The following is a 22,861-nucleotide window of genomic DNA, read 5'->3' on the forward strand; positions in this document are numbered from 1 at the left end:
TAAGATCTGCTCCTTCCTCCTCCTTTTCGGACATACAGTATTGAGGAACTCTAAGTATGTTATATAATTATTGTAATCGAATGCATGTTGGACATAAACGAACACCATAACCGTATCACACTCATTTGCTTCGTCACCTAGAATACAAAGTTCCACTATCGATGTGTTGTTCAAATATCACAGCTCATTTTAATTTGTAAATTGTTTCCTTTATCCAATGTTTCTCTCTTTTATGTGTTATGTATTTTAATATGTAACACTTTGAGATGTGATGTCAAATGAAAAGCACATTATAAATAAAATATATTATTATAATTATGATTATATCTTAGCATGTACTGCACTATAGTGAATCGGTTTTAGCTATGGCGGTTAAATGATTGTTTTTAATCGGATTAATCACATTTTGGAATTTGGATTAATTGTGATTAATCACAGGTGATTACTCGCTTGCATGAATACAATTAGCTTAAGAAAAGACCCCGATATTTGCACATAAATCAATTCTATTGTCAGAATGTCATCCAGGAACGTTTTTAAAGGTTTTACTTGAATGCACGTCATTTATTTGCACACAACTTGGTAAGAGCTTTCCAGCTGTATTTTGGAGTGAAATTTTTCAAACGAGCACACCAGTCAGAGTCTTTTAACTCGTTTTTGTACTGATTGTATTGATCGTATAGCGGTTAACTCACTAGGCTTGTGAGTCTTTGGGCACCATACAATTCAATTCGATTGTTGGGGGTAACAAATCGATTGAGAATCGATTCTTGATTCAAAACAATTCTCTTTTCAAAATAAATACTTTTTAATAACATTGGGTGCCATTTACTAATCACTCCATAAAATAAACAGCTGTAATAAATGTCTATATTACTTAAAACAAAAATGGTTTCGTTTAATAAAACATTTAATAAAGTCAAACACAAATACGGCAACAAGAGAAGTATCCAACACTTCTCTTTTCTAAAGTAAATATGTACAGCAGATATAGATAATCTACATCAACAATATGATTCACCTGAGTGGCTGGACAGGTCAGATTAAAAAACAAACAAAACAATCTATATATATTTTTTAATCGATTTAAGAATCATTACAAATAAGAATCGCGATTCATTCAAAAAGCGATTTATTATTATTATTTTTTTTTTTTTTTACACCCCTATACAATAGTTTGTACGCTCAAAATAAATTGCACGATTAATTTAAGGGTGTGCATGATATGAGTATTTTGTGATTAATCACATGATTTAACTGATTAATTTTGACAGCCCGAGTTTTAGCATTTTTAATGAACGAAATGTATCATCCGCATTTTTCAATTTTAATGTACAGTAGTATCCTGCCCCCGGTGGAAAAAAGTTTGGACCCCGCCCCTGCTATACTTTCAAAATACTATTGATAAACATTTTAGTTTTTATAAAATGATCATCTTTTTATTTTATTCATTCAATTTTATTTGCATTCAGTGTTTGTGTTTTGTTTGTCTTTTTAGATAATAATGTTAGTGTATTATGAAATATTTTGGATTTATTGGATTTATATTTGGTCAATTCTTTTAACTTTTTTTTTTATTTATTTTTTTAAGAAAATTTAAGTCTAAAAAATTATGTTACTGAAATTGTTTGCAGAATCTTGTCTCACAGTATCTTATAATATGAAAGGTTTTAATAGTCCGGGTTTGAAGACACAGAGTGGACAAACAGAGCTACAGTCAATAAGTAAAATCTTGTAAGTGTGTAAAAAGACATGGACGTTATATATTAACTAGCAAATATCTCTATATCCATGTTCTCCTGTTTAAAGGGGAACATTATCACAATTTCAGAAGGGTTAAAACCATTTAAAATCAGTTCCCAGTGGCTTATTTTATTTTTCGAAGTTTTTTTCAAAATTTTACCCATCACGCAATATCCCTAAAAAAAGTTTCAAAGTGCCTGATTTTAACCATCGTTATATACACCCGTCCATTTTCCTGTGACGTCACATAGTGATGCCAATACAAACAAACATGGCGGATAGAACAGCAAGGTATAGCGACATTAGCTCGGATTCAGACTCGGATTTCAGCGGCTTAAGCGAAATTGAAGAAGAAACTGAAGCTATTGAGCCATATCGGTTTGAACCGTATGCAAGCGAAACCGACAAACGACACGACAGCCAGCGACACGGGAGAAAGCGAGGACGAATTCGGCGATCGCCTTCTAACCAACGATTGGTATGTGTTTGTTTTTAAGTGCTGTAATGTTTTTAAGCTAAATTATTGGTAAACACAGTTTTTGTATAATAATTTACGTAAAACCGCGAGTAATGAATAAAGTTTTCATCAATTAATATATTCTGTAGACATACCCTCATCCGCTCTCTTTTCCTGAAAGCTGATCTGTCCAGTTTTGGAGTTGATGTCAGCAGGCCAGGGAAGCTAGGGTCGATATTCTTCTCTTGATCATCTTCGGTGGCATAAGGGACGGTAGAAGCGGTGTGAGCCAAGACATCCAGGGGGTTTAGCTCGCTCGTCTGCGGGAACAAACTGCCGCCATTGCTTGCCGTGCTACAGAGGTCCTTTGTCCCTGAATAGCTCACACACTCCGGCAGATTCAATGGGGGTCTGGCGGCAGATTTCTTTGACTTTATCGTTGGAAATGCATCTGCTTTGAGTGTCGCAAGATATCCACACATCTCTTGTCGTAGCATAGCTTTCGTCGGTAAAGTGTGCGGAACAAACGACTGACCATTTTCGTCGGCTTTCCCCACACCCTCGTATTTTGAACAAATTTCGTCCAATTTCTTGCCACTTTCGCATCTTTGGGCCACTGGTGCAACTTGAATCCGTCCCTGTTCGTGTTGTTACACCCTCCGACAACACACCGACGAGGCATGACGTCTCCAAGGTACGGAAAACAGTCGAAAAAACGGAAAATAACAGAGCTGATTTGATTCGGTGTTTGTAATGTGTTTGAGAAAATGGCGGATTGCTTCACGTTGTGACGTCATCGCTCCGAGAGCGAATAATAGAAAGGCGTTTAATTCGCCAAAATTCACCCATTTAGAGTTCGGAAATCGGTTAAAAAAATATATGGTCTTTTTTCTGCAACATCAAGGTATATATTGACGCTTACATAGGTCTGGTGATAATGTTCCCCTTTAAGTCATTTCAGGTAAGCCGGTTCTTTTCTTTGCCTATAAATATTTCTGAGAAAATTAATTCCAAGAAGTAACTATTTTTACACAATGAGAGATGCAGCAGATAACAGGAATATCTAGAAGTGCCAAGCATTAATGGAATATATGTGTATACTGCTTGCAATAATGTATACATAGTATACATTATTATAGTAACATGATTACTGCATGTTTCCTGCCAGTTGAGACAAGTCAGAGCACAAAAAAAAAGGTACTTGTCGACAATGACCATGAACTCGTGCTTTCAGATGCATGCGTTGGGAGTTGAGAGACACATACTAAACTACAAAGATGATGAATGTTACACTTTGCACATTCATCGCCAAAGCACAGTGAAACACTCATCGTGGCACAACGACAGGAAACAAACCTTTGACAGTGGCAAGGCGATTTCGATTAGGACCGCAAAGGACGCGTCGGTTAACGCACGAGACGCACAAAGCGTTTGATTTGGCGTAAACATAGCCCAGTCACGTCCACAAAATAAGATGTGCAGTTACGTAGATTTTTTTTTTTAACAAAGTGCTTTTTTTTGTCTTTGAGAAAGCGAATTAGTCTTTTCGAAAATGCTATGGGAGGACAAAAAACAGATTTTTCTACCACACAATTGGTTATCTGCGTCCAAAGCAGGGGTGTCCGAACTTTTTCACTTGGGGGCCACATTGGGCTAAAAAAATTTGGCGGCTGGCAGAAAGTCAACTACATGTAAAGTAACAATATATTTACAGGTAAACATACATATATATAGCCTATACATACAGTGTGTATGTATAAAACAATATGTATTATACGTCTATATTATAGCAATACAATGGAAATATAATTAATAGTTAATATAATTGGTGATTAAAGGAGCTGTTTGCAACATTCACACACATGCCTAGAGGGCGCCAACTTCCCAATGTATTTTACACAGTATATCCCGCTCTCTTATGATGGGCCGTTAGGGACATTATTCAGAATTACCTCTTACATACACTACTGAAATGCTCGTACATAAACAACTGAAATGTTTTCTCTCACACACACTACTGAAACACTCATATACACACTACTGAAATGCTCTCTCATAAACAACTGAAATCTTTTTCTCACACACACTACTGAAACACTCGTATACACTACCGAAACACTCTTATAGACACTACTGAAATGCTCTCACATAAACAACTGAAATCTTTTTCTCACACACACTACTGAAACACTCTTATAAACACTACTGAAATGCTCTCAGATAAACAACTGAAATCTTTTTCTTACACACACACTACTGAAACACTCTTATACACACTACTGAAACACTCTTATACACACGACTGAAATGCTCTCAAACAACTGAAATCTTTTTCTCACACACTACTGAAACACGCTTATACACACTACTGAAACAATCTTATACACACTACTGAAATGCTCTCACATAAACAACTGAAATGTTTTTCTCACACACACACAATACTGAAACACTCTTATACACACTACTGAAACACTCTTACATACACTACTGAAATGCTCTCACATAAACAACTAAAATGTTTTTCTCTCACACACCCTACAGAAACACTCTCATAATCACTACTGAAATGTTTTTCTCTCACACACACACACACACACACCTGGAATTATTTTTCACTAGTATGTATAAACGGATTTCACCTGTGTGTGTGTGTGTGTGTGTGTGTGTGTGTGTGTGTGTGTGTGTGTGTGTGTGTGTGTGTGTGTGTGTGTGTGTGTGTGTGTGTGTGTGTGTGTGTGTGTGTGTGTGTGTGTGTGTGAGCTTTTTACACGTGCGTGTAAGAGAAAACAATTTCAATAGTATGTGTGCAAGGATTTCAACTATGTGTATGAGAGCATTTCACAAGTGTGTATAAGCGAGGTTGCATTCCGGTTCCGGTCACACATAATGCCCCTTTTCAGACAAGTTTTTTTTTTTTTTTTTTAAAGCCAAGTTGTTTGTGAACAAAATGTCTGCCTAACTGCCGTCAAGTAGCTTAACCGAGGCAGGAGCTCTACTTCATAATTTGTCGGCTTCAGCGGAGAATATAGAACACTTTCAATGCAACAACGATTGGGCTGCAGCTGTTGGTTGCACCTGCATACGGCTACACCTGAGCGGCCACTTTCTCAGGTGGCCCTCCCTCTCCTACAACACGCTGCCCACACCCTTGTATGGAATTTTTAAGCTGGTGCCGCACGCGGGTTTTGAATGAATAGCGCTTATCAGCGTCATGCGTGCCGTGATGGTACAGCAAATGGCGCCCACTACAACCAGCGTGCCTGATCAGCCGCATGTTGTATGGGGCTTCTGCTTGCTCACGTAGGTGACAGCAAGGCATACTTGTTCAACAACCACACAGGTTACACTGACGGTGGCGGTATAAAAAAAAACTTTAACACTCTTACTAATAATGCGCCACACTGTGAACCCACACCAAACAAGAATGACAAACACATTTCGGGAGAACATCTGCACCGTGACACAACATAAACACAACAGGACAAATACCCAGAATCCCATGCAGCCCTAACTCTTCCGGGATACATTATACACCCCTGCTACCAAACCCCGCCCACCTCAACCGACACACAGAGGGGGGGTGGGGGGGGGGGGTTGATGTGTGAGGGAGCAGGCTTGCATGGGATTCTGGGTGTTTGTTCTGTTGTGTTTATGTTGTGTTAAGGTGCAGATGTTTTCCCGAAATGTGTTTGTCATTCTTGTTTGGTTTTGGTTCAAAGTGTGGCGCATTATTAGTAAGAGTGTTAAAGTTGTTTTATATGATCACCGTCAGTGTAACCTGTGTGGCTGTTGACCAAGTATGCCTTGCTGTCACGTACGTGTGGAAGCAGAAGATGCATATTATATAACAAGTGTTGGGCTGGCACGCTGTCAATACAGATTGTAGAGGGCGCCAAATGTTGTACCATCACGGCAAGCCTTTATTAGAGCTTTAAGGGTGAAAATCGGTGAATATTGATGGTTTTCTGCGAGAGGCACTGAAATCCGGAAGTCTCACGGGAAAATTGGGGGGTTCAGCAAGTAAGCTGCTGAGCCGCATCAGAGTGATCAAAGAGCCGCATGCGGCTCCGGAGCCGCGGGTTGCCGACCCCTGAGATAAGGGGTCCCCAAACTACGGCCCGTGGGAATTTTTTTATTTATTATTATTTTAAATCTCTTTTCTAATCCATTTGTTGGTGTCCCCCTTGCCGCTCAGGCAAATCATATTTTCTAAAAATGCATTTTCCCGTATGACTCATATTGTCTTAGCTGTTTTCATGTGATCTGATTGTTACATTCTTATTTTAGAGTCACCACACAGCTGCATGACCATTTCAACAAGGACCGAATAAACAACCTCTGGATTCATGGAAGTTGGCTTCCGAACAACTTCTCTCCACATAAATATATTGTTTGGAATATTCAATATATTCCACATAGAAACATACTAAATATCCTTTTTTTTTTTTTGCTCAAAAAAGACTCCTTAAGTCGTATTATTCATATACTTTTCAAATGTTCTTGTAGTCAGACAATCTTTTCAGTATATTAGAGGGAATCTTTACCTGACCTGTTTGGACACCTGATTGCTGTGATGTGTTGCCTATCAGCTCTTCTATAGGCCTGGCCAACCAGGCAGACTACTTGATGGTCAATGGGGGAGGAGCTAATAGGCAACGCGTCACATCCATCCATCCATTTTCTCCCTCTTGTCCCTTTCGAGGTCGCGGGGGGTGCTGGAGCCTATCCAATATCAGGTAAAAATTCCATTTAATATACTGAAAATATTGTCTGACTACAAGAACATTTAAAAAGAAAACTAATATCCTCTTTTTCTATTTTTTTTGACAGAAATGGACTTTCATTCAAACAGAATTTGTTGAAAAATATCTTATTGACGGGAATCCTATTGATTATAAAAGATTGATTAATGGCATTTCAGTCCAGCTTCTTCAGCTCTTAAAGTCTTCTCTACGGGATGAACAGATGGAGTAGGTTTCTCAGATTAATGATTGCTAAAATAAACATATTAGTTAGTAAATGTAACAATAACACACAAGGAACACAATTAATTCTCATAGAACTTGTCCACCAAAAAGGGTTGTGTCCCACAGAAACGTCTTACCCATACTTGCCAACCCTCCCGGATTTTCCGGGAGACTCCCGAAATTCAGCGCCTCTCCCGAAAACCTCCCGGGACAAATTTTCTCCCGAAAATCTCCCGAAATTCAGGCGGAGCTGGAGGCCACGGCCCCTCCAGCTCCATGCGGACCTGAGTCCGCTTTCCCACAATATACACAACGTTTATAGTAAAGCAGTTCGTCTGCCGTAAACAGCAATGTTGTGACACTCTTAAACAGGACAATACTGCCATCTAGTGCATTTGATGAAAGCATTTGATTTAAGGAAACATTTTTGTGCGTGACACACATCAATGCATCATCAGAGAGGGTGTTCAGCATGGTTAGAAAGATAGTGACAGAGAATAGAACAAGGATGGACAATTCAACCCTTCACTCAACAATGAGTAGATGAGTGTTATGTGTGTGTATATGTGTAAATAAATGAACACTGAAATTCAAGTATTTCTTTTATTTATATATATATATATATATATATATATATATATATATATATATATATAAATATATATATATTTATTTATATTTATAGCTAGAATTCACTGAAAGTCAATGATTTCTTTTATATATATATATATATATATATATATATATATATATATATATATCCATCCATCCATTTTCTACCGCTTATTCCCTTCGGGGTCGCGGGGATATATATATATATATATATATATATATATATATATATATATATATATATATATATATATATATATATATGTATATATGAAATACTTGACTTGGTGAATTCTAGCTGTAAATATACTCCTCCCCTCTTAACCACGCCCCCAACCACGCCCCCCGCCCCCACACCCCATCTCCCGAAATTGGAGGTCTCAAGGTTGGCAAGTATGGTCTTACCTCATATTCATTTTGAAAAAAATTGGAGTAAACCTAACACATATCTTATCCCAAATAAAGTTACAATCATGTCACAAATTTTACCTTGAAAATCTCTTCGGTCTAAATTCATCCAGGCTGTTTCTTTAGAATGCTCTTTTTTGTCCCATTGAAAAAGAGTCAATTAACTTGGACTTAGACAAACTTTAATGATCCACAAGGGAAATTGTTCCACACAGTAGCTCAGTTACAATGATGGAAAGTGTAAGGATGGAAAGGACAATGCAGGTATAAATAGACTAAATATAGCGATATAAAATATAACATATATATATACGTAATATTTACATAATATATGTACAGTATATTATATATACTGATATATTATGTCTATCATATATACAATTAACCATGAATGTCCAATCTCACAATTATTATGGGCTGAACTTTCTGTTGTGCTGTTTAGTACTTACAATATACTGTCGGAGTTCAAAGAAAGGGTTCTGTTCTTACAAGGTAAATGTCATAAAAACTCATACTTGCCAACCTTGAGACCTCCGATTTCGGGAGGTTGGGGGCGGGGCGTGGTTAAGAGGGGAGGAGTATATTTACAGCTAGGATTCACCAAGTCAAGTATTTTATATATATATAAGAAATACTAAGTCAAGTATTTCATATATATACAGTATATATATAAATAAAATAAATACTTGAATTTCAGTGTTCATTTATTTACACATTTACACACACATAACACTTATCTACTCATTGTTGAGTTAAGGGTTGAATTGTCCATCCTTGTTCTATTTGTCACTATTTTTCTAACCATGCTGAACGCCCTCACTGATGATGCATTGCTTTGTGGCACGCAAAAAGTGCTTTCATCAAATGCACTAGATGGCAGTATTGTCCTGTTTAACATTGCTGTTTACGGCACACGAACTGCTTTATGGTAGACGAAATGCTGTTGTTGTGTGTTGTTGCCTCGCTGGGAGGACGTTAATGAAACTGCCTAACAATAAACCCACATAAGAAACCAAGAACTCGCCCTCGATCATTCTACAGTTATAACGTGATTGGGCAGGTATGCTTGTTTATATTGTGTGCCTGAATTTCCGGAGATTTTCGGGAGAAAATTTGTCCCGGGAGGTTTTCGGGAGAGGCGCTGAATTTCGGGAGTCTCCCGGAAAATCCGGGAGGGTTGGCAAGTATGTAAAAACTTGAGTATGCTGTCAAACTGCTGTGTCTACTAGGAGTATTACATATTCCATCCATCCATTTTCTACCGCTTGTCCCGTTCGGGGTCATATTCATAAATCCGATGTTATGTCATGCAAACCAAATAGTTTTTCATTGTATTATCCATCCATCCATTTCCTACCGCTTGTCCCTCTCAGGGACATTATAAAAACATCACATCAAAGAAAAAACAATATGTAATGTGTAATATGATGCTTTTATTAGATTTTTGTTTTATACTTTTAACTGTTATTCCTTACGTTTCTTGTTTTTTGTTAGTGTTGTTTAAATATATTGTTTAGTGATTGAAAATGATGACGTAAATTTGTAAATACTTAATTTGAAAATGTTTAATATCAAATATCTTTTTAATGGAAATAGTTTTAAAGAAAAATGCACCATTCTAGTCATTACTGTTAGATGGCCTTTTGTTTTCCTCCAAACAGTGAAGTGCATATAATTTTGCTAAGTTTGCAGCACACTACTCCATTGATAGCAGAAAACACAATCTGTCCACGCATGCGTGTAGACTACGTCACTTTCGGAACTTGAACATTTTACGACGGCGTCTGCTACGTCATGTTCTGTGTTATTTTAATGTTTTGTATAAAACTATAGCTTACCAAGGAGTAAAAGGGAACAATAATATAAAAATTTACAGAATGTACATTTAAAAAAGGGAGTATTATCGCCACATTTTCAACCACTTTTACTTTTCTGTCATCGCAATTAATGGCGCACAAGGGCGCCACTAACTCATCGCATACTTCTTTTTTTTCTTTTTTTTCTTTTGATTATTTTTTTAAACCACGCATTTCAAACAAAAATCTATATCTGTTGTGTAACAAAAACTAGACTTTTAAATGATCAGTATTGTGAATTGATGTGTTTAATGTAATAGTAAAGAATATTTATTTGCTATTTAAGGCTGCTGTACGGTTTCAAAATAAATACTGTATTCTTAAGTAACATTTGTTTTGTATGTAATCTTTTATATGTTATTGTTGTTCAAATAATGATTATAAAAGCGAAAACCATAACTGGTATGACGGGCACGATCATATTTGCGTAAAACAATTTGACGGAAGTGACGTTGTCTTCGTGCACGCATGGACTGATTGTGTATTCCGGTAACGATGGAATATGGTGACAAGCACTTCTTGCTTCATCCACAACGTATGTTCATATGATATTCTTCATTTTTTCAAATTCAAGCTTTATTTTTTGAAGTAAGAGGCAATGAAGAGGATGTTTTTTTTGTTTTTTTTACTAGTGTTCTGCACTGCAATGAAAGGCTGCAAAAAGAGGACTCGGACAACTTCCATCAGGAGAGGTTTTATCGAGAGCTTAATGAGCACACTCAAACTGTATCTGCATTTCTTGGTGTGTGTGATGATGCGGATGTCCGGAACCTTCTAGGATCATTGTATAGATGTTTTCGCAATGTGCTGCATGAACACATACTTGCCAACCTTGAGACCTCCGATTTCGGGAGGTGGGGGGTGGGGGGCGGGGCGTGGTTGGGGGCGTGGTTAAGAGGGGAGGAGTATATTTACAGCGAGGATTCACCAATTCAAGTATTTCATATATATATATATATATATATATATATATATATATATATATATATATATATATATATATATATATATAAATGAAATACTTGAATTTCAGTGTTCATTTATTTACACATATACACACACATAACGCTCATCTACTCATTGTTGAGTTAAGGGTTGAATTGTCCATCCTTGTTCTATTTGTCAATATTTTTCTAACCATGCTGTTTTTCTAGCCACCTCTGATGATGCATTGCTGTGTGGCACGCAAAAAGTGGTTGGGGCGGGGGCGTGGTTGGGGGCGTGGTTAAGAGGGGAGGAGTATATTTACAGCTAGAATTCACCAAGTCAAGTATTTCATATATATATATATATATATATATATATATATATTAGAGATGCGCGGATAGGCAATTATTTCATCCGCAACCGCATCAGAAAGTCGTCAACCATCCGCAATCCACCCGATCTAACATTTGATCAGAACCGCATCCGCCCGCCATCCGCCCGCACCCGCCCGTTGTTATATATCTAATATAGACGATGCAAGGCATTAGTGAGGTTATAAAGCTTTTGCCTGTTAAAGAAAAGAGACTGATCCAATGCAGCATTCGCGTGCCACGCTGTCACGACCCAGACGCACACCAGTGCGCAATCATATGGGAGCCGCGCTGAGCGCACCTCCAAGCGCGTCTCGCTGCCGGCGACGGCCGGGTATATGGGCCCGACGCTCCAGCGCCATCCATTTTCAGGGCTAGTTGATTCGGCAGGTGGGTTGTTACACACTCCTTAGCGGGTTCCAACTTCCATGGCCACCGTCCTAGCTGCTGTCTATATCAACCAGGGTGAGCCCCACCCCTTTCGTGAGCGCACTGCGCGCGGAGTGACCCCTGTTACGCGCCCCCGGCAACAGGGGTGGCGGGCAGGTAAGCTGCGCGGGCGGAGCGCGCGGAGTGACCCCTGTTACGAGCCCCCGGCCACGGGGGTGGCGGGCAGGTAAGCTGCTTACCTGCTGCGCGTGACGCCGGCCGCGGCGAAGGCGGACGAGGCGGGGTGTCGGTGCGGTGGGCGCGGTGGTGACCCTGGACGTGCGTCGGGCCCTTCTCGCGGATCGCCTCAGCTACGGCTCCCGGTGGGGCCCTCTCGGGGGAAGGGGCCTCGGTCCCGGACCCCGGCGAGGCGTCGGGGGCCTTCTCCGCTCCGTAAAAGTGTCCATCTCTTTTTTTTTTTTCTTCTGTTGTGGCATATGCTGCAGGTGCCTGCTCGTTTTTCGTATGTGGGTAACAACATTTAACTATGTATATATATATTTCCGAATTGGTTTAACTGCCACCCGCCTGAATCTATTTAAAATCTAATTTTTTTAAATTTCAATGGCCCGACCCGACCCGACCCGACCCGCTGATAAAATCTAATTTTTTTAAATTTCATCCGCCCGATTCGCGGATAATCCGCGGACTCCGCGGTTGTGCCCGCAAACCGCGCATCTCTAATATATATATATATAAGAAATAATTGACTTTCAGTGAATTCTAGCTATATATATATATATATATATATATATATATATATATATATATATATATATATATATATATATATATATAAATAAAAGAAATACTTGAATTTCAGTGTTCATTTATTTACACATATACACACACATAACACTCATCTACTCATTGTTGAGTTAAGGGTTGAATTGTCCATCCTTGTTCTATTCTCTGTCACTATCTTTCTAACCATGCTGAACACCCTCTCTGATTATACATTGCTGTGTGGCACGCACAAAAGTGCTTTCATCAAATGCACTAGATGGCAGTATTGTCCTGTTTAAGAGTGTCACAACATTGCTGTTTACGGCAGACGAACTGCTTTACTGTAGACGTTCTTTATATTGTGGGAAAGCGGACTCAGGTCCGCATGGAGCCGGAGGGGGCGTGGCCTCCATTTCCGCCTGAATTTCGGGAGATTTTCGGGAGAAAATTTGTCCCGGGAGGTTTTCGGGAGAGGCGCTGAATTTCGGGAGTCTCCCGGAAAATCCGGGAGGGTTGGCAAGTATGCTATCACATCACATGAAAACAGCTAAGACAAAATAAGTCAAACGGGAAAATGCATTTTTAGAAAATATGATTTGCGTGAGCGGCTAGGAGACACCAAAAAAAGGGATTAGAAAAGACGGATTTAAAAAAAAAATTTTTTTCCGACCGGTAGGAGGCCGCGGGGAAGACCCAGGACACGTTGGGAAGACTATGTCTCCCGGCTGGCCTGGGAACACCTCGGGGTCCCACAGGAAGAACTGGACGAAGTGGCTGGGGAGAGGGAAGTCTGGGCTTCCCTGCTTAGGCTGCTGCCCCCGCGACCCGACCTCGGATAAGCGGAAGAAGATGGATGGATGGATGGATTTTTTTCCCGCAGGCCGGCTTTTGGACGCTGGCCGGCCGTAACCGGGGACCCCTTATCTAGTCGATAGAAATCACTAAATAAATCTAATCCATTATTATTAGTATTTGATTAGCTACTGACGTACCACGACGTGACTCACATTTCTACATGTTACCATAGCAACAACGCTGCAAACATTATTAGCTGATTTGACAGTGTACTTTTTCCGCTTCCTCCGAGACAAACGCCAAGTTTGCAATAGATGTCAGACTCTTAGGAGCCGCGGAAACACTAGTTGCTAACTTGTTTGTAGTGAAGGCTAACTGCTTAGCTCACTACAATGCCATGTTGCCTTACATTTCGTGGGATTAAACAATAATTTAGAAATAAATAATGTCTAATTACCTTTTCCTCTTCTTGCCCCGATGTCCATGAGCTGAAACGTTGCGCTTGATAATGCTGCGGCGCACACTCGCAACGGAACAAGAGCTCCAGGCTGCTTGGCTGTCGGGAGGAGAAAGTGGCCGCTCAGGTCTCACCGCATGCAGGTGCAACCGACTGCTGCAGCCCGACCGTTGTTGCATTGAAAGTGTTCTTATATTCTTCGCTGAAGCCGTCAAATGATGAAGTAGAGCTCCTGCCTCGGTTAAGCTACTTGATGGCAGTTAGGTAGACATTTTGTTCACATACAACTTGGCTTTAAAAAAATAAATAACAATTGTCTGAAAAGGGGCGGGCATTATGGGTGACCGGAACCGGAATGCAACCTCGCATATACACACTGGTGAAATGCTCTCATACACATAACTGAAATCCTTGCACACATACTACTGAAATTGTTTTCTCTCACACGCACGTGTAAAAAGCTCACACACAAGTGAAATCCGTTTATACATACTAGTGAAAAATAATTCCAGGTGTGTGTGTGTGTGTGTGTGTGTGCATGAGAGAAAAACATTTCAGTAGTGTTATGAGAGTGTTTCAGTAGGGTGTGTGAGAGAAAAACATTTTAGTTTATGTGAGAGCATTTCAGTAGTGTATGTAAGAGTGTTTCAGTAGTGTGTGTGTGTGTGTGTGTGTGTGTGTGTGTGTGTGTGTGTGTGTGTGTGTGTGTGTGTGTGTGTGTGTGTGTGTGTGTGTGTGTGTGTGTGTGTGTGTGTGAGAAAAAGATTTCAGTTGTTTATGAGAGAGCATTTCAGTAGTGTGTATAAGATTGTTTCAGTAGTGTGTATGAGTGTTTCAGTAGTGTGTGAGAGAAAAACATTTCAGTTGTTTATGTGAGAGCATTTCAGGAGTGTATGTAAGAGGTAATTCTGAATAATGTCCCTAACGGCCCCTCATACTCTCTTGCAGCTTCTCATACGTACTACGTTATTACGTACGTATGTAACACATGCACACAAATTAGTTTTGATTGGATAGCTAGTGTTAAATGTCATTGAACAACATGACTGCAAATTGTTTGTTGCTTCTCCTGGACTGTTTTTGTACGCGTGCACGTGACTCTGCGCGTACGTGTTGACGATATCGGCTGAGTGGCCACTGTAAACTCCAATCATTTTAACCGGACGGGTAAAAAAATTGTATTGCCTACATTTGTAATTGTGAAAAATGTAGACAATTCTCAAACAAATCTGTTGTGTTAAACCACTAAAGGTAACATAAGCTAGCCGGTGGTGGTGGTGGTATATTTTTTGCTTTGAAAAATTTTACTGTGAGGAATTTGTGAACAGCACCTTCAGGAGTATGTGAAGGTTGTTTACTTCCATGACGGCCTCCTTAAAATGTTGTAATCAATCAGAAATATCCAGCCACTAAAATGCAGCAAACATGAATAAGTGAGGATAGAGTGTTTTTCCCATCATTCATTGCAAGATTTAAATGAATTGTGTGTGTTGCTTGGACTTTTTTTTTTTTTTTAATCATACCCACAAAGTTTAGTGAGCAAATCGTGTTTTGTGTGACCATGTGTGTTGACTTTTAGTGTTAGTTTATTTGCACCATGAGTAGGAAAGGTTGTTTGGATTGGGTCATATATAATATTGTTATGCTGCGTCATTAAACGTAATTACTCATGTAGTCCACAAGATGGTGACAAAGTTGCAGAAATTATACTGTCAGTCATTTAAAGTTTCCTTATTAAACTTGTGACGAAAGTGAACACTTGGCCCGCGGCCGCAGTTTGGACACCCCCGATCTCATCAACTGCAGCTTTACTTACATTGCCACCTCCAGGGACATGTTTGATATTGTCCTTGGAGCCACAGCGAGAAGTGACATGGCTGAAGTCCAGCTTTTTGTGCACTATCTGAACCTAAAGACAGGCAGGGGACACACAGGCAAGCAAGAGAGGGGTTGGTGTCAGGTAGAGGTGTTAGGGGAGAAAGAACCAAGAAGGAAACAGGAGGAGAAGAGAGCAGTAGAAGAGAGCAGATCAGCAGGCAGCTTCAAGTTAACAGCAGAACTTTACAAACTGTACACATGGAAGTGTATTCTGTCATTCAAATCAAAAAGTTCCTCTTATGCTACGTCAGGACCTGTTTTGGAATAAGCACCGTATGCACGAGGCTGCGGAGACCTCCTTGTGTCTTCAAATAGGCAGCTTGGAAACATTGAATGCTGACAAGGAAAAGGAAATGATTGTCTAAACAACAGAGCGCTTCCACTGACAGCGTAAAGCGAAGCTAGCAGAGGACAGGTGAGACAGCACATGCAACACAATACTGCACACGAGACTCAGGACAGGTGTGTCCATACATGCCCTTCCACAGAGACTTCACAGGATTGTGCAAAAAGCTGCCAGGATGTTTGGAAAACGACATGATGAGGGGCGAGATCAGCATCAACTTTCTTGGTTTATTCTATGTTTCTTCATATCTTTGTTTGTACATACAGTATACAGCAGGGCTATTCAACTGGAATTGTTGCAGCCATACCCTAAAAAACACTAAAGTGCTCCTGTTGTATAGAAGAGCTTGGACAAGCGGAAACACATTGGCAGATCCTTGCATTGACATTTTAACCTTGCTAGCAAACATAGAACACTGGGGTCTAAACTTGGGATTTACATAACTGAGCCGTTCCTCAAGGCACCCCTTTAAGTCCTCTCCTGTATGGCAGTTATTTGTTATATTGTGATTTACGTAACTAAGGAGTTGTTGTCACTTCTTAAGATGCAGTCAGTAGTCATTTGTTTAAATTCTTTAGTTATACGAGTGGTGTTCCTCAAGGTTCCATCTTAGGTCATACTTGCCAACCCTCCCGAATTTTCCGGGAGACTCCCGAAATTCAGCGCCTCTCCCGAAAATCTCCCGGGACAAATATTCTCCCGAAAATCTCCCGATTTTCAGCCGGAGCTGGAGGCCACGCCCCCTCCAGCTCCATGCGGACCTGAGTGAGGACAGCCTTTTTTCACTACGGGAGGACAACAGGGTGACAAGAACTAAATCATCCAGACTAGAGATACATTGTATTATTATGTTTATCTTACCTAAAAATAAATAGATATTTATTAATTAAAAAAAACAAAAAAAACAAAATAAATTTTTACTATATTTTGCTAAAAACGTCAAAATTAATTGTATTTTTATTTTTGTTTTTTCTGACTCCTTATTACATCCAGCCATAGAATTTTACATTAAAATAAACATATTTGAAATAATTAATTTTAAATTATCATAATAATTCATTTAAAATGACCATATTTAATTATTAAAATAATTGCTTGTTTATCAACAACTTTAGCATTTTATTCACTACATTTTGAAGCTCTCAGAAGCCAAGTTATGTTATATTCCTTAATATTTATTTATGCAAGTTTGAAGTATCAATTATCCAAACACAGTTTTGTTTGCATATTTTCAGGATGTATATATATATATATATATATATATATATATATATATATATATATATATATATATATGAAATACTTGACTAGGTGAATTCTAGCTGTCAATATACTCCTCCACTCTTAACCACGCCCCCAAACACGCCCCGCCCCACCCCCACCCCCCGAAATCATTTTTACTATATTTTGCTAAAAACGTCAAAATTAATTGTATTTTTATTTTTGTTTTTTCTGACTCCTTATTACATCCAGCCATAGAATTTTACATTAAAATAAACATATTTGAAATAATTAATTTTTAAATTATCATAATAATTCATTTAAAATGACCATATTTAATTATTAAAATAATTGCTTGTTTATCAACAACTTTAGCATTTTATTCATTACATTTTGAAGCTCTCAGAAGCCAAGTTATGTTATATTCCTTAATATTTATTTATGCAAGTTTGAAGTATCAATTATCCAAACACAGTTTTGTTTGCATATTTTCAGGATATATATATATATATATATATATATATATATATATATATATATATATATATATATATATATATATATATATATATATATGAAATACTTGACTAGGTGAATTCTAGCTGTCAATATACTCCTCCCCTCTTAACCACGCCCCCAAACACGCCCCGACCCACCCCACCCACCTCCCGAAATCAGAGGTCTCAAGGTTGGCAAGTATGTCTTAGGTCCTCTCTTTTTCATCATTTGAATTATTCCATTGGTGGCCTGTGAGTTCAGTTCTTTGTAGATTTTTTGCAGGAGCTCCTTAAAAACAGACGTGCGCTCCTGTAACGCTGACAAAATAAATAGACCAAAATCAAATAAGACTTCAAAGTCCGGTCTCCTAGTATTATTGGGACCCTCCTTTTGCAAGGAAGAGTCCTCCCAGATTATTTAGTTTTAAGGTTGTCAAAGCTATCAGAACTCTACAATTATGACAAAAGTCAGCTGCACGCGTGCTGACGAGGACCAGAAGGCGGGAGCACATTACACCAGTTTTAAAGTCGCTGCATTGGCTCTCCGTCCGCTTCGAGGTGTATCCCGGAAGAGTTAGGGCTGCATGGGATTCTGGGTATTTGTCCTGTTGTGTTTATGTTGTGTTACGGTGCAGATGTTCTCCCGAAATGTGTTTGTCATTCTTGTTTGGTGTGGGTTCACAGTGTGGTGCATTATTAGTAAGGGTGTTAAAGTTTTTTTTTTTATACCGCCACCATCAGTGTGAGCTGTGTGGTTGTTGACCAAGTATGCCTTGCCGTTACCTACGTGAGCAAAGTGGAAGCCCCATACAACGTGTGGCTGATCAGGCACGCTGACTGTAGTGGGAGCTATTTGCTGTACCATCACAGCACGCATGACGCTGACAAGTGCCATCAAATAAAAAGCATCAAATAAAGACCCGCGTGCCGCACCAGCTTTCAAATTCCACATAAAGGTGTGGGCAACGTGTCTGAGACCCCTGGTTATTTATACATAGCACAAAGCAAAAAAAAAAACTTTGTATGCAGTGTTATTTCATTTAAAATTTCAAAAAAATTTTGCGGCTCCCATTGTTTTCTATAATTTGTGAAACTGGTCAAAATGGCTCTTTGACTGGTAAAAGTTGCCGACCCCTGTTCTAAGGCGTTCCATTTCGCCCAAAGGAGGGAAAAATATTTCCTTTAACAGTCCTTAGCTTCCTGTAAATGTGGCCCCCAGAACAATTTAGTTGAATAGCCCTGATATACAGTAACTTACAGATTGTTGTCTAAAACACTTCCTTCCGGCAATGCTGTAGTTTTGAGCACTTCCATTGTGAGACTACTGACAGATACAAATTCGAACTGTACGCTACTTTGTATTACAAAATTGCAACAGCGGACTCGCGCAAAGATCTTGGGGTCAATCTTTACCCTGTATGGATAATCCGCTGTTGTCACATGTTGGAAAAACATCACAAATGGGGAAAATTCCAAACAGACCGTTTGGAGGAAGTAGGAAGTAAGGCAAGGTGGTTTTACAAATATCTCCGCAATGCTTCCATGGTTTAATTCCTACATTTTGGAGCCTATGCAGCCCTCAAATACACAAAAACAGGTAACAATAGGTAAGACATGTTGTTTTCGTACTCGTATTTTAAGGAAACTGATAAGACATGCACCTGGGGATAGGTTGATTGGCAACACTAAATTGGACCTAGTGCATACTTGCCAACCCTCCCGGATTTTCCGGGAGACTCCCGAAATTCAGCGCCTCTCCCGAAAACCTCCCGGGACAAATTTTCTCCCGAAAAACTCCCGAAATTCATGCGGACCTGAGTGACGTGTCGACAGCCTGTTTTCACGTCCGTAAAGCAGTTCGTCTGCCGTAAACAGCAATGTTGTGACACCCTTAAACAGGACAATACTGCCATCTACTGTACATGCATATGTGACAATAACATCTAGGGCAACTGCGCACACAACAAGGAGACGAAGCAGAATGCATCATCAGAGAGGGTGTTCAGCATGGTTAGAAAAATAGTGACAGAGAATAGAACAAGGATGGACAATTCAACCCTTAACTCAACAATGAGTAGATGAGTGTTATGTGTGTGTGTATATGCGTAAATAAATGAACACTGAAATTCAAATATTTTTCTTATTTATATATATATATAATAAAAAAAATAAAAAAAATAAAAAATTTAAAAAAAAATAAAAATAAATATATATATATATATATATATATATATATATATATATATATATATATATATATATATATATATATATATATAGCTAGAGTTCACTGAAAGTCAAGTATTTCTTATATATATATATATATATATATATATATATATATATATATATATATATATATATATATGAAATACTTGACTTGGTGAATTCTAGCTGTAAATATACTCCTCCCCTCTTAACCACGCCCCCCGGGACCACCCCCCCAACCCCCACCATCTCCCGAAATCGGAGGTCTCAAGGTTGGCAAGTATGACCTAGTGTGTGAATGTGAGTGTGAATGTTGTCTGTCTATCTGTGTTGGCCCTGCGATGAGGTGGCGACTTGTCCAGGGTGTACCCCGCCTTCCGCCCGATTGTAGCTGAGATAGGCTCCAGCGCCCCCGCAACCCCAAAGGGAATAAGCGGTAGAAATGGATGGATGGACGGATGATAAAACCATAAATGTTTCCTGCTTACAGCGGTCCTTTTGCAGTTAAAACCTGACAAACGCCAGCTCCTCTCCCACGTCTTATTACTCATGATGTGTTTTTGAAGCCATGATCAGAGGGGACGTACTTTGAGATTGGACTAAATTAGATTGAAAGCGGACACTAAAGACGAGGTAGAACAACAGAAGGGAGGCTTTCAATGTCTCCTGTGTGTTCATCCTAAACCAAGGCTTGGACGATCGAAACATTTTTGGGAACATAAAAGTCAGAAAGCAGACTTATCAAATGTGGTTGTATTTATCCCGTATGTATGTATGTGTATAACCTATTACCATTCTGTTAAATCCGGAGGTCAATGAGAACTATTTAAGATGGTTTATGAGCATTAGTTGTTGCAATATATACTTCTTTTTGCCTTATTTGTATTTGACTTTATTACATGTTTGAGTTGAATTTCATTTTAACAAAGCCAGTTTTCTTTCAAGTAATATAGAAATGTATCAGAGATGGTTATCTAGTTTATGGAGGAATGATATTAATCATTGAACTGGCACCCAATGTTATTAATGTTGAATCGAGAATCATTTTAAATCGAGAATCGATTCTGAATCGAATCGTTCCACCTAAGATTCAAATCATATCGAGGATTCACAGCCCTACTAGTAATGCACCATGATTAGAAATGGGTACCGAATCCGGTACTTTTTTTTGGCAAAGACCAAATCCTGCCGGTCCGACCAGGTGCTGATACACGTAAAATCGAACAGTTTTGGTACCGGGTTGCGCGTGACGTCACGGCTGGTTGCCGACTCAGCCAAACTAAGTTTAGGTAATGTTGCAATTTTTAACGCCAACAAGGTATTTGACTCAATAAAAACGCTCCAACTTAAGTAAAGCCCCACTTAAGAACTTTCCATTTTGTTTGATTCAGGCGGCGCCAGTCGACCAAAGCGGTAGTGTTTTGCCAGAAGAGGACCAGCGCATATAGCGTCAAACTGACACGATGTCCGCTGTAATACTGGCACAAATATTATGTGTCTAATGGCCCTGCTGATGTTAAATAACAGACACTATCAAGACATGATCTTAGACTGTTTTACAAACATGACGCTACTATCAAGAATGTATCAGGGCTGATGAAGCAAAGAAAGACCGCCAAGAGACCTTTTTTTCAAAGGAAGTAGTGCGGTGGCTATTTATTGCTACCACGCAAATTTCCGATAGCTAACGTTAGCATTATCATTTTGATTTGAGCATCAAAAGATACTTACTACAAACCCCGTTTCCATATGAGTTGGGAAATTGTGTTAGACGTAAATATAAACGGAATACAATGATTTGCAAATAATTTTCAACCCATATTCAGTTGAATATGCTACAAAGACAACATATTTGATGTTCAAATTGATAAACTTTTTTTTTTTTTGCAAATAATCATTAACTTTAGAATGTGATGTCAGCTACACGTGACAAAGAAGTTGGGAAAGGTGGCAATAAATACTGATAAAGTTGAGGAATGCTCATCAAACACTTATTTGGAACATCACACAGGTGAACAGGTGGGTGCCATGATTGGGTATAAAAGTAGATTCCATGAAATGCTCAGTCATTCACAAACAAGGATGGGGCGAGGGTCACCACTTTGTCAACAAATGCGTGAGCAAATTGTTGAACAGTTTAAGAAAAACCTTTCTTAACCAGCTATTGCAAGGAATTTAGGGATTTCACCATCTACGGTCCGTAATATCATCAAAGGGTTCAGAGAATCTGGAGAAATCACTGCACGTAAGCAGCTAAGGCCGTGACCTTCGATCCCTCAGGCTGTACTGCATCAACAAGCGACATCAGTGTGTAAAGGATATCACCACATGGGCTCAGGAACACTTCAGAAACCCACTGTCAGTAACTACAGTTGGTCGCTACATCTGTAAGTGCAAGTTAAAACTCTCCTATGCAAGGCGAAAACCGTTGATCAACAACACCCAGAAACGCAGTCGGCTTTGCTGGGCCTGAGCTCATCTAAGATGGACTGATACAAAGTGGAAAAGTGTTCTGTGGTCTGACGAGTCCACATTTCAAATTGTTTTTGGAAACTGTAGACGTCGTGTCCTCCGGACCAAAGAGAAAAAGAACCATCCGGATTGTTATAGGCGCAAAGTTGAAAAGCCAGCATCTGTGATGGTATGGGGGTGTATTAATGCCCAAGACATGGGTAACTTACACATCTGTGAAGGCGCCATTAATGCTGAAAGGTACATACAGGTTTTGGAGCAACATACAGTATGTTGCCATCCAAGCAACGTTACCATGGACGCCCCTGCTTATTTCAGCAAGACAATGCCAAGCTACGTGTTACATCAACGTGGCTTCATAGTAAAAGAGTGCGGGTACTAGACTGGCCTGCCTGTAGTCCAGACCTGTCTCCCATTGAAAATGTGTGGCACATTATGAAGCCTAAAATACCACAACGGAGACCCCCGGACTGTTGAACAACTTAAGC

At 39.3% G+C, this 22,861-nt stretch overlaps 1 protein-coding gene across 2 annotated transcripts in view; it reads right to left on the reverse strand.

Annotated features, from left to right (window-relative positions):
* The window catches only part of LOC133579580 (uncharacterized), a 107,444-nt gene that overhangs the window by 16,322 nt on the left and 68,261 nt on the right, over positions 1-22,861 (reverse strand). The window contains exon 8 of one of the 2 annotated variants that reach the window (XM_061934062.2): positions 15,568-15,660. The exons of the other annotated variant lie outside the window; for it this stretch is intronic. Within the exon in view, the coding sequence (XP_061790046.1) occupies positions 15,568-15,660 (93 nt within the window). The remainder of the gene's footprint in view (positions 1-15,567; positions 15,661-22,861) is intronic. 2 annotated transcript variants of the gene reach the window in all.

This window comes from Nerophis lumbriciformis, linkage group LG03 (assembly GCF_033978685.3).
Source record: "Nerophis lumbriciformis linkage group LG03, RoL_Nlum_v2.1, whole genome shotgun sequence".
Taxonomy (NCBI): Eukaryota; Metazoa; Chordata; class Actinopteri; order Syngnathiformes; family Syngnathidae; genus Nerophis; species Nerophis lumbriciformis.